At 45.7% G+C, this 14,394-nt stretch overlaps 1 protein-coding gene across 2 annotated transcripts in view; it reads left to right on the top strand.

The window, feature by feature from the left end:
* chd4b (chromodomain helicase DNA binding protein 4b) overlaps positions 1 to 14,206 on the top strand; it is a 19,847-nt gene extending 5,641 nt beyond the window's left edge. Inside the window, exons 13-29 of one of the 2 annotated variants that reach the window (XM_053239323.1) lie at positions 1 to 4; positions 272 to 413; positions 590 to 759; positions 988 to 1,162; positions 1,310 to 1,396; positions 1,600 to 1,691; positions 1,835 to 1,968; positions 2,335 to 2,479; positions 3,015 to 3,171; positions 3,347 to 3,447; positions 4,493 to 4,739; positions 4,912 to 4,974; positions 5,185 to 5,322; positions 5,419 to 5,527; positions 7,796 to 7,928; positions 8,187 to 8,382; positions 11,916 to 14,206. The exon at positions 1 to 4 is cut by the window's left edge and continues 89 nt beyond it. In XM_053239323.1, coding sequence (XP_053095298.1) covers positions 1 to 4; positions 272 to 413; positions 590 to 759; positions 988 to 1,162; positions 1,310 to 1,396; positions 1,600 to 1,691; positions 1,835 to 1,968; positions 2,335 to 2,479; positions 3,015 to 3,171; positions 3,347 to 3,447; positions 4,493 to 4,739; positions 4,912 to 4,974; positions 5,185 to 5,322; positions 5,419 to 5,527; positions 7,796 to 7,928; positions 8,187 to 8,382; positions 11,916 to 12,091 — 2,269 coding nt within the window. In that variant the 3' untranslated portion in view covers positions 12,092 to 14,206. Of the gene's footprint in view, positions 5 to 271; positions 414 to 589; positions 760 to 987; positions 1,163 to 1,306; positions 1,397 to 1,599; positions 1,692 to 1,834; positions 1,969 to 2,334; positions 2,480 to 3,014; positions 3,172 to 3,346; positions 3,448 to 4,492; positions 4,740 to 4,911; positions 4,975 to 5,184; positions 5,323 to 5,418; positions 5,528 to 7,795; positions 7,929 to 8,186; positions 8,383 to 11,915 lie in introns of both variants that reach the window. The other variant, XM_053239303.1, reaches the window with a different exon arrangement.
* Positions 14,207 to 14,394: the final 188 nt, after the last annotated feature.

Genomic DNA, 14,394 nt, shown 5'->3' with positions numbered 1-14,394 from the left:
CCAGGTCAGTGATTCACTTTCATTTGGAAATGACTCCTTGAGTGATTCACTTTCATTTGGAAATGACTCCTTGAGTGATTCACTTTCATTTGGAAATGACTCCTTGAGTGATTCACTTTCATTTGGAAATGACTCTGAGTGATTTACTTTCATTTGGAAATGACTCTGAGTGATTTACTTTCATTTGGAAATGACTCTGAGTGATTTACTTACAGCAGGATGGTGGTGTGTGTGTGTGTATGTGTGTGTGTGTGTGTGTTTCTGAGTGCAGGTGGCGAAGAAGAAGATGATGCTGACTCACTTAGTGGTTCGTCCCGGTTTGGGCTCAAAGGCGGGCTCCATGTCCAAACAGGAACTGGACGACATTTTAAAATTTGGCACTGAGGAGCTGTTTAAAGACGACCCTGGAGAAGGTGAGGAGGAATAAACGAGTCTGTTAATCCTAACTAAACAATATCATTTTTAATAGAACAACGGCCAGTTTAAGGTTGAGTGAGAAACACTTCAGCCCCTTGAAGGTATATAACAGGTTTATAAACTGTCCAGTGAGCTGATTGGTTGTTCGGTGTTAATGGCGTACCTGTTCCAGGTGATAATAAGGAGGAGGACAGCAGCGTGATTCACTATGACGATAAAGCCATTGATAAACTGTTGGACCGAAACCAGGACGCCACTGACGACACGGAGCTGCAGAGCATGAACGAGTACCTGAGCTCGTTTAAAGTGGCCCAGTACGTGGTTAAAGACGAGGAAGACGAGGTGAGTGTGTGTGTGTGTGTGAGGAGTTTATATTAGCTTAGTGTTTCCTATGCATGTGTGTAGTTCTATTGCATATTAAATGATAATTTATAGTAATATTACTAAAATATATTTATTGTATATTGTGTGCGCGTGCGTGTGTGTGCGTGTGTGCGCGTTCGTGTGTGTGCGTGTGTGCATGTTCGTGTGTGTGTGTGCGCGTTCGTGTGTGTGCGCGCGTGTGTGTAGGAGGAGGTGGACAGGGAGATCATTAAGCAGGAGGAGAGTGTGGATCCGGATTACTGGGAGAAGTTACTGCGTCATCATTACGAGCAGCAGCAGGAGGTGTTGGCCAGTCACCTGGGGAAAGGCAAGAGACCTCGCAAACCTGTCAACTACAACGACTGCTCACAGGAGGAACGAGGTAAAACACACTGTCCGCTGTATTCACACTGCTCTTAACGTCCGCACGCGCACGTGTGTGTGTGTGTGTGTGTGAGAGAGAGACTGATTTTTCTGATAATTACCGTAATGCTGTAAATAATTAGATTTATTTTTTACCTCCAAGCAGATTGGCATGATGACCAGTCTGACAACCAATCAGATTACTCCGTGGCGTCGGAGGAGGGAGATGAGGACTTTGACGAGCGCTCTGAAGGTAGATGTGTGAAATGTGGGAGGTGTGTGTGTGTGTGTGTGTGTGTGTGTGTGTGTGTTTCTCTGACTGTCCTGATTTTATCTGTTATAATCCACAGACACACTGTGAGAGACAGGCAATGAATCAGTAACCTGTCTGTCTCTCTCTCTCTCTCTCTCTCTCTCTCTCTGTCTCTCTCTATCTATCTGTCTCTCTCTCTGTAGCGAACAACCGCAGACCGAGTCGTAAAGGTCTGAGGAATGATAAAGAGAAGCCGCTGCCCCCCCTGCTGGCCAGAGTGGGCGGGAACATTGAGGTCTCCTTTGCTTATTATTATGATAATTATTATTATTATTATTACTACTACACTATTACTTACTCATTCCTCTCTCTCTCTCTCTCTCTCTCTCTCTGTCTCTGTCTCTCTCTCTCTCTCTCTCTCTCTCGCTCTTCCTGCAGGTGTTGGGTTTTAACTCCCGTCAGAGGAAGGCCTTCCTGAATGCAGTGATGCGTTATGGGATGCCTCCACAGGACGCTTTCACCACACAGTGGCTCGTCCGAGACCTGAGGGGCAAATCTGAGAAAGAGTTCAAGTATGTGGGTGTGGGAGGTGCTCTTAACAGACAGACAGAGAGATGGACAGACAGACAGAGAGATGGACAGACAGACAGACAGAGAGATGGAGGGTGGATGGGCAGATAGACAGACCAGGAGAGGTGGACTGAAGGAGGGATGGAAAGAAAAACAGACAGATACACAGAAACTGTATGTCTCTTTCTCTGTCTCTCTCAGGGCGTATGTCTCTCTCTCTCTGTCTGTGTCTCTCTCTGTCTCTCTCTCTCTCTCTCTCTCTCTCTCTGTCTCTCTCTGTCTCTCTCTCTGTCTCTCTCTCTGTCTCTCTCATGGTGTATGCTCTCTCTCTCTCTCTCTCTCTCTCTCTCTCTCTCTGTCTCTCTCAGGGCGTATGTCTCTCTGTTCATGCGTCACCTGTGTGAACCGGGTGCTGACGGTGCAGAGACCTTCGCTGATGGAGTTCCTCGAGAAGGGTTGTCACGGCAACACGTCCTTACCCGCATTGGTGTGATGTCACTGATCCGGAAGAAGGTGCGAGTGAAAGTGCATTGTGAAGTGTAGTGACTGGCGTGTGATTGGTTGCTGGCGTGTGATTGGTTGCTGGTGTAGTGACTGGTGTGTGATTGGTTGCTGGTGTAGTGACTGGCGTGTGATTGGTTGCTGGTGTAGTGACTGGCGTGTGATTGGTTGCTTGGCGTAGTGACTGGCGTGTGATTGGTTGCTTGGCGTAGTGACTGGTGTGTGATTGGTTGCTGGTGTAGTGACTGGCGTGTGATTGGTTGCTTGGTGTAGTGACTGGTGTGTGATTGGTTGCTGGTGTAGTGACTGGCGTGTGATTGGTTGCTGGTGTAGTGACTGGCGTGTGATTGGTTGCTGGTGTAGTGACTGGCGTGTGATTGGTTGCTTGGTGTAGTGACTGGCGTGTGATTGGTTGCTTGGTGTAGTGACTGGTGTGTGATTGGTTGCTTGGTGTAGTGACTGGTGTGTGATTGGTTGCTGGTGTAGTGACTGGCGTGTGATTGGTTGCTGGTGTAGTGACTGGCGTGTGATTGGTCCTGTCCTGCAGGTTCAGGAGTTTGAGCACGTGAACGGTCAGTGGTCAATGCCATGGATGAAGGAGATTGAGGAGAATAAAAGAGCAGCTGCTGCTGCCATGGGAGACGACCCCAAAACACCCTCTACTGGAACACCTGGAGACACACAACCCAACACACCTGCACCAGGTGCTACCTCATGCTAACCTCATGCTAATATTGAGCGAATGTAAGACTAGCCTCACAGTAAAATTAGGCTAACCTTATTCAGTAAAGTTATGAAGTGATTATTAGTACATCTGCTCTGTAGCACATTTACGATAATGTAGCTAATTTTCACTAAACTCCGCCTCTCCCCGATCAGAGGAGCTGTCCAGAGGGGAGGAGTCAGAACGAGAGATGGAGGACAGGATGGAGGGAGAGGGAGAGAAGGACAGACGGAGCACCCGCGTGCAGGACGATGAGGTACTGACCTCCAGACATCTGTCTGTCTCTATGCCTACTTCTGCCTGTGACCTGCTGTCTGTCTGTCTGTCTGTCTCTCTGTCTGTCTGTCTGAAACCTGCTGTCTGTCTGTCTGTCTGTGACTTGCTGTCTGTCTGTCTGTCTGTCTGTCTGTCTGTCTGTCTGTCTGTCTGTGACTTGCTGTCTGTCTGTCTGTCTGTCTGTCTCTCTGTCTGTCTGTCTGTCTGTCTGTGACTCGCTGTCTGTCTGTCTGTCTGTCTCTCTGTCTGTCTGTCTGAAACCTGCTGTCTGTCTGTCTGTCTGTGACTTGCTGTCTGTCTGTCTCTCTGTCTGTCTCTCTGTCTGTCTGTCTGTCTGTCTGTCTGTCTGTCTGTGACTTGCTGTCTGTCTGTCTGTCTGTCTGTCTCTCTGTCTGTCTGTCTGTCTGTCTGTGACTCGCTGTCTGTCTGTCTGTCTGTCTCTCTGTCTGTCTGTCTGAAACCTGCTGTCTGTCTGTCTGTCTGTGACTTGCTGTCTGTCTGTCTCTCTGTCTGTCTGTCTGTCTGTGACTCGCTGTCTGTCTGTCTGTCTGTCTCTCTCTCTGTCTGTCTGAAACCTGCTGTCTGTCTGTCTCTCTGTGACTCGCTGTCTGTCTGTCTCTCTGTAACCTGCTGTCTGTCTGTCTCTCTGTCTGTCTCTCTGTCTGTCTGTCTGTCTGTCTGTCTCTCTGTAACCCGCTGTCTGTCTGTCTCTCTGTCTCTCTGTCTGTCTGTCTGTCTGTAACCTGCTTTCTGTCTGTCTGTAACCTGCTGTCTGTCTGTCTGTAACCTGCTGTCTGTCTGTCTGTCTGTAACCCGCTGTCTGTCTGTCTCTCTGTAACCTGCTGTCTGTCTGTCTGTCTGTCTGTCTGTAACCTGCTGTCTGTCTGTCTGTCTCTCTGTCTGTCTGTCTGTAACCTGCTGTCTGTCTGTCTGTCTCTCTGTCTGTCTGTCTGTAACCTGCTGTCTGTCTGTCTGTCTCTCTGTCTGTCTGTCTGTAACCTGCTGTCTGTCTGTCTGTCTCTCAGGTGATTGAGATTCCTGATGATGGAGAGACCCCCCCGAGTCCGGAGAAGACAGGAACAGGACAGGAGATGGAGGGAGAGAGCGCATCGTCCTCCCTGGAGAAGGATGGAGGGACGAAGCACGCAGCGGGAGAAAAAGAGAAAGAGAAGGAAGGAGAAAAAGAGGAGAGCACATGTTCTCTAAAAAATGAAGAGATCAAAGGGGAGAGGTCAGAGGTCGCCAGCACCTTAGATTCTGCTCAGCTCAAAGGTCAGAGAGGGTTCTGCTGTCTGTCTACCTGCGTATGTGTCTGTATAGAGAGATATATTGATAGACAGTCATCTACCTGTCTGTCTGTCTGTCTGTCTGTCTCTCTCTCTACTGTCTGTCTTTCTCTCAGACTGGAGTGTAATAATGGTGTGTGTGTGTGTGTGTGTTGTAGAAGAGTGCCGTGAGGAGAAGAGTGAGAAAACGGACAGCAACCCAACAGGAGAGGAGAAGAGAGGTTCATACACACACCCATAAACACACACACATACATACACACACACACACACACACACACACACACACACACACCATTATTACACTCCAGTGTGAGACAGTGAGTGTGTCACTGATTGTCCCTACAGCAGAGATGTACTGTGCAGCCAGAGCGCTGCTCTCTTTCTGTTCTAACAGGATGAGCAGTTTCTCTCTCTGTCTCTGTGTGTAGAGGTGAAGGAGGAGAAGGATGGTGTGAGAGCGGAGGAGTCTCGGATGAACGGAGAGGACGGAGGAGTGGACAGTGAGGAGAAGAAGAAACACGTTAAACAGAGATTCATGTTCAACATCGCTGATGGAGGATTCACAGGTTGTGTGTGTGTGTGTGTGTTTGATGATGACCTCTGAGTGTGTTTGTGTGTGTATTTGATAATGATTTTGTGTGTGTGTGTGTGTGTGTGTGTAGAGCTCCACTCTCTGTGGCAGAACGAGGAGAGAGCCGCCACAGTCACTAAGAAGACGTACGATATTTGGCACCGTCGCCATGACTACTGGCTCCTGGCCGGCATCATACAGTATCCTCACACTGACGTGACTGTCCCAGTGAAGGTTTAAATAAAGTTTATTCAGACCATCCCAAACGCTTCAATTCATATTCAGTTAAAGTTCTTATTAGAGTATCAGCCATTTTGGCTGTGTCTCAAATGCCCTAAATCATACTCCATTAAAGTGCTTACTGGAAAGTTGGAAAGATAGATGCTCTATTTCATACCCAATTAAAGTCCTTATTAATGAGCATGATAGAACGTCGGCCATTTTGGCTCTGTCCCAAATGCTCTAAATCATATTCAGTGAACATGCTCATAAAAGTACTTACTAGGATGTCGGCCATTGTTGCTCTGTCCCAAATGCTGTATTTCATACCACATTAAAGTGCTCACTAGAATGTTGGCCATTTCGGCTCCGTCCCAATTGGTCTAAATCATATACTGTGCAATTAAAGTACTTAGTAGAACGTCAGGCATTATTGTTCTGTCCCAAACGATCGAATTTATACCCAATTTATAGTTATGGCTCTGTCTCAAATGCTGTAATTCATAATAATGTATAGAGTGTAACAGAAAATGCTTACTAGAATGTCTGCCATTTTGGCTCCATCCCAAATGCACTAAATCACACCTGGTTATAGTCCATGCTAAAATGTCGGCCATTTTGGCTCTGTTCCCAGTCGTACACAGTTGAGGTGTTTAAAAGAATTTTCCCTGTTCACTACAGAGTCTGTAGAGTGCTATGGGTGTGAGGGTCACTCTGCTATGTGCACTATATGGTGAATAGGGAATAGTGTATAGGGAATAGTGTATAGCGAATAGGGAATAGTATATAGGGAATAGGGAATAGTATATAGGGAATAGTGTATAGGGGATAGTGAATAGGGAATAGTGTATAGGGAATAGGGAATAGGGAATAGTGTATAGGGAATAGGGAATAGTGTATAGGGAATAGGGAATAGTATATAGGGAATAGGGAATAGTGTATAGGGAATAGGGAATAGTGTATAGGGAATAGGGAATAGTGTATAGGGAATAGTATATAGGGAATAGTATATAGGGAATAGGGAATAGTGTATAGGGAATAGTATATAGGGAATAGTGAATAGGGAATAGGGAATAGTGTATAGCGAATAGGGAATAGTGTATAGGGAATAGGGAATAGTGTATAGCGAATAGGGAATAGGGAATAGTGTATAGGGAATAGTGTATAGGGAATAGGGAATAGTGTATAGGGAATAGTATATAGGGAATAGGGAATAGTGTATAGCGAATAGGGAATAGTATATAGGGAATAGGGAATAGTGTATAGCGAATAGGGAATAGTGTATAGGGAATAGGGAATAGTATATAGGGAAAAGGGAATAGTGTATAGCGAATAGGGAATAGTGTATAGCGAATAGGGAATAGTGTATAGGGAATAGGGAATAGTGTATAGCGAATAGGGAATAGTGAATAGGGAGTAGTGTATAGGGAATAATGAATAGGGAATAGTGTATAGGGAATAGGGAATAGTGTATAGGGAATAGGGAATAATGAATAGGGAATAGTGTATAGGGAATAGTGTATAGGGAATAGTGTATAGGGAATAGGGAATAGTGTATAGGGAATAGGGAATAGGGAGTAGTGTATAGGGAATAATGAATAGGGAATAATGAATAGGGAATAGTGTATAGGGAATAGTGTATAGGGAATAGTGTATAGGGAATAGGGAATAGTGTATAGGGAATAGTGAATAATGAATAGGGAATAGTGTATAGGGAATAGGGAATAGTGTATAGGGAATAGTGTATAGGGAATAGGGAATAGTGTATAGGGAATAGTGTATAGGGAATAGGGAATAGTGTATAGTGAATAGGGAATAGGGAGTAGTGTATAGGGAATAATGAATAGGGAATAGTGTATAGCGAATAGGGAATAGTGTATAGCGAATAGTGTATAGGGAATAGGGAGTAGTGTATAGGGAATAGTGTATAGCGAATAGGGAATAGCGAATAGGGAATAGTGTATAGGGAATAGTGTATAGGGAATAGTGTATAGTGAATAGGGAATAGTGAATAGGGAATAGTGTATAGTGAATAGGGAATAGCGAATAGGGAATAGTGTATAGGGAATAGGGAATAGGGAGTGATTTTGGAGATAGGAATAACTTTTATTCAAATGTCGGCCATTTTGTCTTGGTCCTAAATTGTTTTGTTTTATCACAATACACAATACATATAAACCCGAGACACACTGCTACGACTGTCACTACACAGTCTGTGTGCATGTTGACCTTTGACCCTGTGATGTCAGACACGGCTACGCCCGCTGGCAGGACGTTCAGAACGACCCGCGTTTCTCCATCCTCAATCAGCCCTTTAAAGGGGAGATGAGCCGAGGGAACTTCCTGGAGATCAAAAACAAATTCCTCGCTCGCAGGTTCAAGGTACACACACACACACACACACACACACACACACACACACACACACACACTTACACATAAACAGATAAATAACTCCTTTAAGCACATGCTATTTATGCAGGTGTCTGTCTCTCTGCCTGTCTCACCCTGTGTGTGTGTGTGTGTGTGTGTGTGTGTGTGTGTGTGTCTGTGTGTGTGTGTGTGTGTGTGTGTGTGTGCGTGCGTGCGTGCGTGTGTGCGTGCGTGCGTGTGTGTGTGTGTGTGTGCGTGTGTGTGTAGCTGTTGGAGCAGGCGTTGGTGATAGAGGAGCAGTTGCGCAGAGCTGCGTATCTGAACATGAGCGAGGACCCGTCTCACCCTTCCATGGCCCTGAACACGCGCTTCAGTGAGGTGGAGTGTTTAGCCGAGTCGCACCAACACCTGAGCAAAGAGAGCATGATGGGAAATAAACCTGCTAATGCTGTACTGCACAAAGGTACACACTGTATACACACACTCTACACACACACACTACACACTACACTACACACTATACACACACACGCTACACACACACACACACTACACACACGCTACACACTCTACACACACACACACACACACTACACCTGAGCAAAGAGAGCATGATGGGAAATAAACCTGCTAATGCTGTACTGCACAAAGGTACACACTATATACACACACTCTACACACACACACTACACACTACACTACACACTATACACACACACGCTACACACACACACACTACACACACGCTACACACTCTACACACACACACACACACACTACACCTGAGCAAAGAGAGCATGATGGGAAATAAACCTGCTAATGCTGTACTGCACAAAGGTACACACTATATACACACTCTACACACACACACTACACACTACACTACACACTATACACACACACGCTACACACACACACACACTACACACACGCTACACACTCTACACACACACACACACACACTACACCTGAGCAAAGAGAGCATGATGGGAAATAAACCTGCTAATGCTGTACTGCACAAAGGTACACACTATACACACACTCTACACACACACACTACACACTACACTACACACTATACACACACACGCTACACACACACACACACTACACACACGCTACACACTCTACACACACACACTACACACTACACTACACACTATACACACACACGCTACACACACACACACGCTACACACTACACTACACACTCTACACACACACACACACACACTACACCTGAGCAAAGAGAGCATGATGGGAAATAAACCTGCTAATGCTGTACTGCACAAAGGTACACACTATACACACACTCTACACACACACACTACACACTACACTACACACTATACACACACACGCTACACACACACACACACTACACACACGCTACACACTCTACACACACACACTACACACTACACTACACACTATACACACACACGCTACACACACACACACGCTACACACTACACTACACACTCTACACACACACACACACACACTACACCTGAGCAAAGAGAGCATGATGGGAAATAAACCTGCTAATGCTGTACTGCACAAAGGTACACACTATATACACACTCTACACACACACACTACACACTACACTACACACTATACACACACGCTACACACACACACACACTACACACACGCTACACACTCTACACACACACACACACACACTACACCTGAGCAAAGAGAGCATGATGGGAAATAAACCTGCTAATGCTGTACTGCACAAAGGTACACACTATATACACACTCTACACACACACACTACACACTACACTACACACTATACACACACACGCTACACACACACACACACTACACACACGCTACACACTCTACACACACACACACACACACTACACCTGAGCAAAGAGAGCATGATGGGAAATAAACCTGCTAATGCTGTACTGCACAAAGGTACACACTATACACACACTCTACACACACACACTACACACTACACTACACACTATACACACACACGCTACACACACACACACACTACACACACGCTACACACTCTACACACACACACTACACACTACACTACACACTATACACACACACGCTACACACACACACACGCTACACACTACACTACACACTCTACACACACACACACACACACTACACCTGAGCAAAGAGAGCATGATGGGAAATAAACCTGCTAATGCTGTACTGCACAAAGGTACACACTATATACACACTCTACACACACACACTACACACTACACTACACACTATACACACACACGCTACACACACACACACACGCTACACACTCTACACACACACACACACACACTACACCTGAGCAAAGAGAGCATGATGGGAAATAAACCTGCTAATGCTGTACTGCACAAAGGTACACACTATATACACACTCTACACACACACACTACACACTACACTACACACTATACACACACACGCTACACACACACACACTACACACACGCTACACACTCTACACACACACACACACACACTACACCTGAGCAAAGAGAGCATGATGGGAAATAAACCTGCTAATGCTGTACTGCACAAAGGTACACACTATATACACACACTCTACACACACACACTACACACTACACTACACACTATACACACACACGCTACACACACACACACTACACACACGCTACACACTCTACACACACACACACACACACTACACCTGAGCAAAGAGAGCATGATGGGAAATAAACCTGCTAATGCTGTACTGCACAAAGGTACACACTATATACACACACTCTACACACACACACTACACACTACACTACACACTATACACACACACGCTACACACACACACACTACACACACGCTACACACTCTACACACACACACACACACACTACACCTGAGCAAAGAGAGCATGATGGGAAATAAACCTGCTAATGCTGTACTGCACAAAGGTACACACTATACACACACTCTACACACACACACTACACACTACACTACACACTATACACACACACGCTACACACACACACACACTCTACACACACACACACACACACACACAGACACACACACACACACACACACACTACACTACACTCTACACACACACACTACACACTACACTACACACTATACACTACACACGCTACACACACACACACACTACACACACGCTACACACTACACTACACACTCTACACACACACACACACACACACACTACACCTGAGCAAAGAGAGCATGATGGGAAATAAACCTGCTAATGCTGTACTGCACAAAGGTACACACTATATACACACACACTACACTACACACTCTACACACTACACTACACACTATACACACACACGCTACACACACACACACACTACACACACGCTACACACTACACTACACACTCTACACACACACACACACACACTACACCTGAGCAAAGAGAGCATGATGGGAAATAAACCTGCTAATGCTGTACTGCACAAAGGTACACACTATACACACACACACACACACTCTACACACTCTACACACTATACACACACTATACACACACACACACTACACACACACACACACACACACACACTACACTACACCTGAGCAAAGAGAGCATGATGGGAAATAAACCTGCTAATGCTGTACTGCACAAAGGTACACACTATATACACACACTCTACACACACACACACTACACACTACACTACACACTATACACACACTATACACACTACACTACACACTATACACACACACACACACACACACGCTACACTCTACACACACACTACACAAACACACTATACACACACTATACACACACTCCACACACACACACACACACACACGCTACACTCTACACACACACACTACACAAACACACTACACTACACACTCTACACTACACACACACTATACACTACACTACACACTCTACACTACACACTTTAAATACAAGCCTGATCATGTGACCTCACCTGCAGTCTTTCTCTTCACCTGTCTGTCTCTCAGTACTTAAACAGTTGGAGGAGTTGCTTAGCGACATGAAGGCTGATGTCACTCGTCTCCCAGCGACCATCGCCCGGATACCGCCGGTTGCCGTGCGACTGCAGATGTCGGAGCGCAGCATCCTGAGCCGTCTGGCCAGTCGGGGGTCAGAGGTCACCCAGCCTCAGGCACCCCGCTGACCCCCGAGTAACCTGTTGACCCCTGAGTGACCTTCCCTACTTTAGGCTGTGTCCTAATCCAGATTCGCTTCACTAGCTCACACCCTCTGTGCTGGACCAGGCGACACAGATACGACGCTACATTCACATTAGCAAGTGACAGTGTGACCTTTGACCCTTTCCCTAGATTAGGCCGTTACCCAACCCGAATAAGATAAAAAGGAGGGAGAAGGAGGGAAAGACCTTTTGACCCCTGTTACTCTATTTATCCGGCTGTGTTCCAATCCGAATTAGCCTCACTTAGTGCTGGACCGGTTCACATTCACATTAGCACATTAGAGATCCCTACATCCGGCTGTGTCCCAATCCGAATTAGAAAGGGGATGAGTGACGGAGCTGAGATAACGACATCATCGACAGCAGACCAATCAGATTGAGGTTTTGTTGTTTCTATGCAAACGAGCGGAGGTGTGGTGTAAAGCAGCCGCAGTCCAGTCCGAGTGTAAACTGTCCACGTTTCAGGTCACGATTGGCTGAAAAGGCAACAGCTGCAGAGAGAAACTGTTTCAGCGTAACCTCGTAACTCAGACGCAGGGCACGTTCATCATCAAAAGCCTTTTTCTTTTATTTCTCATAAAAACAAAAGAGCGAGTTCTTCTTTTCTTCCTCGAATCTTTCATTTCCAGCGATGTTCAGCGTAATGTCAGTGAGAGATCCGGCGTGGAAGGTTGGAGTGTGGAGACGCAGGACTCGGAGTCTGTGTTTAATCTTGGATTTACTTTATAAAGTTTTCTTTTCATTTCTCTGGCTGCAGGAAAACCCACCGCTCTCATGAATATTCATTTGTATGTAAATGAGCTCCAGATGATTGGTGTGATGTCTGACGTGTCCTGCGTCTCTCTACCTCCTGCCTGCGGCTGAAACTCCTCTCCGCAGATTAAAGAGAAGAAAGTTGTTCAATATTAAACCTGAAACACGACTCAGTAAGCCGAGTTTAAACATTTATCAGGATATAATTTTCTCGGAATCTGACTTTACCCCAGCAGGTGAGCGTGATGAGGTCAGTCTGTGTTAATTACAGATTAACGCTGTGGTTAAAGGTCTGTATTAGTGACCAGAAGGTTATGAGTTCAAATCCCAGCACGGCTTTACACGGAGCAGGCAGTGTCCCAAATCACACTGCACCCGTACCTAATAATGTGGCAAAATAGCATTTTTAGCTAACCAGCTATTCATTCTCCACTTGCTAGTGGCTTTTGGCTGCGTCCCGAATTACCACACCACACACTGTAGTGCCGACATGTTAACGCACTGGTACGGTGGTTTGGGACGCAGCCCATGGACTGGAGCACACACCACTGTTTATTCCACACAGTCACGGGCTGTGTCCCAAATCTCATACTACTCTACTAAATAGAATAGCACCAGAGATACCAGAGCATAGAGTGTTCACTAGCTGAGTGTGTAGGGCTCAGTTCCTCATCCACAGCAAATGGCTGTGTCCCAAATCATATACAGATGCACTAAATAGCACGTCAAAACTGTTCTCCACTATGTCTGATTCGGTACGGAGCGTTAGTGAGCTTACTGATTGCGAAGTTCTTGGCCAGGGCGGCTGTGTCACAAATCCCATACTAGCATACTATTTAGAGTCACTGTTTAGTGCTGTTTGGGATGAGAGAGGGGCCAGCTGTCGGCGTAGTATTTAGTGTACTACTTATGCGGATTGGGATGCAGCCGTGCTCAGTTGTCATGGTAACAGGCAAAGCTTTGTTGTAACTGCTGCATCTTTAGCTAGCTCCCTAACACTGCTCAGGTAGTGTACTACATGTAGTGTACTATTTTTCCACACTAGTTAGTGCACAGGGAATCAGACGTAGAGACTGGAACACACTCACTGATGTTGTTGTTATTGTTGTTGCTGATGTTATTGTTGTTGTTGTTGCTGTTTAGTCCACACACCCTGTTTCCACACACACAATTTTTTTCCCCCGGTCAATGATGATGTCACTCAGAAAGCTCCGCCCCTTTTGATGAACTCACTTTGTAATTACTGTTGTTACCCAGTTATTGTTTATAAACATTAATATTGTTGTTTTTTTTGAGACCTGCAATAAAAATCGTTAACAAGAATAATATTGTTTTATTTCGTGTGCGTGTGCACGTGTGTGCGCGTGTCTGTGTGTGTGTGTGTCTGTGTGTGTGTGTGTCTGCGTGTGTGTGTGCGCGTGCGTGTGTGTGTGTGTGTGTGTGTGTGTGTGTAAAGACGATTTTCTGGCTCTCAGACAAAACAGCAATTATGACAATTACAGGGTGGAGAAGTG

The sequence above is a fragment of the Pangasianodon hypophthalmus genome, chromosome 1 (assembly GCF_027358585.1).
Source record: "Pangasianodon hypophthalmus isolate fPanHyp1 chromosome 1, fPanHyp1.pri, whole genome shotgun sequence".
NCBI classification, from domain to species: Eukaryota; Metazoa; Chordata; class Actinopteri; order Siluriformes; family Pangasiidae; genus Pangasianodon; species Pangasianodon hypophthalmus.
The sequence above is the reverse complement of the archived record's forward strand: the minus strand, read 5'-3'. Positions and strand labels throughout refer to the sequence as shown.